At 40.9% G+C, this 1,698-nt stretch overlaps 1 protein-coding gene across 1 annotated transcript; it reads right to left on the reverse strand.

The window, feature by feature from the left end:
* Positions 1–257: 257 nt before the first annotated feature.
* LOC111543950 (olfactory receptor 10X1) lies at positions 258–1,251 on the reverse strand. Its single transcript, XM_023214355.1, has one exon. The coding sequence runs from the start codon at positions 1,209–1,211 to the stop codon at positions 258–260; it is 954 nt and encodes a 317-aa protein (XP_023070123.1). The 5' UTR covers positions 1,212–1,251.
* Positions 1,252–1,698: the final 447 nt, after the last annotated feature.

Genomic DNA, 1,698 nt, shown 5'->3' on the forward strand with positions numbered 1-1,698 from the left:
CATGAATAGTGCAGGACACCTGGAAGTTGATTATCAGAATCTTATATCTGCAGGGATATTCTTCTTCTGACACTGGATAATAGAAGGGTTGGACAGCTTCTCTAACAAGCTAAGAAGATGCCTGTGTTGACTTAGTTCCCAGTCTGAGTCACTTGCTTCTTATATCCCAACCTCTGGAGCAAGGCAAATGGTATAGGTTTCTCCAGAGGTCATAGGATAAATGCCCCTATTGAATTCTGGGGACATTGAGTCATTCTTCAAACAAGCAGCAGCAACTTAAGATTATTTTTCAAGGCAATTGTGTTTCCCATCATTCTTCTAAAAGCATTTTTCATGTCCTTATTTCTCAGGCTGAATATGATGGGGCTGAGGAAGGGGGTAATGACAGTATAAGGAACTGCTATGAGTGTGTCATCTCCTGAGGCTTCTGGCTTCAAATAAACAATAGATGCAAAACCAAAGTGGATTATAACCACTGTGAGATGGGAGGCACAGGTGGAGAAGGCCTTCTGCTTGCCCTCAGCTGAAGGAATCCTGAGGACAGCAGAAATAATGAAGACATAAGTCAGGATGATGAGCAAAAAGGTACCCAGCAAGCCAGACACTGAGATCAGTGTTACAATGAATTCTGTGAGATTACTGTCTACACAGGACAGCCTAATAAATGCCCGCATGTGGCAGAAGAAGTGTTTGACAAGGTTGGGTCTGCAGAAAGAGCCTCTGAATATCAGTGCAGTCTCTGTAAGAGAGATAAAGAAGCCTGCAGTCCAAGCAGAGGCCACAAGTTGTCCACATAAAATGTTGGTCATAAGCAGTGGATATTTTAGAGGGTTACAGATGGCCAGGAAGCGGTCATATCCCATCAAAGTGAGGATGATGCAGTGTGTACCACCAAGTCCCAAGAAGAAGCACATCTGTAAGCTACAACCTATAACTGAAATGCTTCTGTCCTTGGCCAGTAGATCTTTCAACATCTTTGGGACCATGGCCAGTGTGTAGCAGGTCTCAGAGAAGGAGAGTGAACAAAGGAAGAGATACATAAGGGTGTGGAGGGACCTGTCCACCCAGGTTAGGCCCATGATGGTCAGATTACCTGCAAGGGTGAGAAGGTAGAGACAAAAGAAGACCACAAAAAGAAATGTCTGTACATGTGGGTACACAGAAAAGCCAACAAGAATGAATTCCTTCAGTACTGTCTGGTTGATCTTCATCGTTTGAATGTCTGAAATTTGAAAGAAACAACAATAAACATTCAACTTTTGAATGATGCCATCAAATGAAAATTGTGATGACTAAAATAAATCATCAGAATTACAATTAGCAGTGCTTTTTCATGTAGTTTAGCAAAACTATTTATATGTAGGTAATGTGTTTTTCTCATTTTTCATCCATTCATTGTTTCCTTTATTCAGCAGCTAATTAGTGATGACTTAGTGTATGACATCACTATGTATATGACAAGAAGGCTTGCTCTGGCCTATTTTTAAAAGGATTTTATGAGCAGGTGATATAATATGAGAGGAAACACTCCAGTTGATGCTCAGATAAAGGAGGTTCTGATGCATTAGGTGAGCTTTATTTGGATGAGCTTCTGAACACAGAGAAAACTTTTAGGTGGATACTAGACAGAGTCAGGGTCCAACACAGAAACTTCCACACATTGTATGCTCTATAAATATTTACTGTGTAAATATCGAG

Source organism: Piliocolobus tephrosceles, chromosome 1, assembly GCF_002776525.5.
Source record: "Piliocolobus tephrosceles isolate RC106 chromosome 1, ASM277652v3, whole genome shotgun sequence".
NCBI classification, from domain to species: Eukaryota; Metazoa; Chordata; class Mammalia; order Primates; family Cercopithecidae; genus Piliocolobus; species Piliocolobus tephrosceles.

Bases quoted from the DNA above. Each gene is read 5' to 3' on its own strand.
- LOC111543950 (XM_023214355.1), bottom strand. From the start codon at position 1,211: ATGAAGATCAACCAGACAGTACTGAAGGAATTCATTCTTGTTGGCTTT.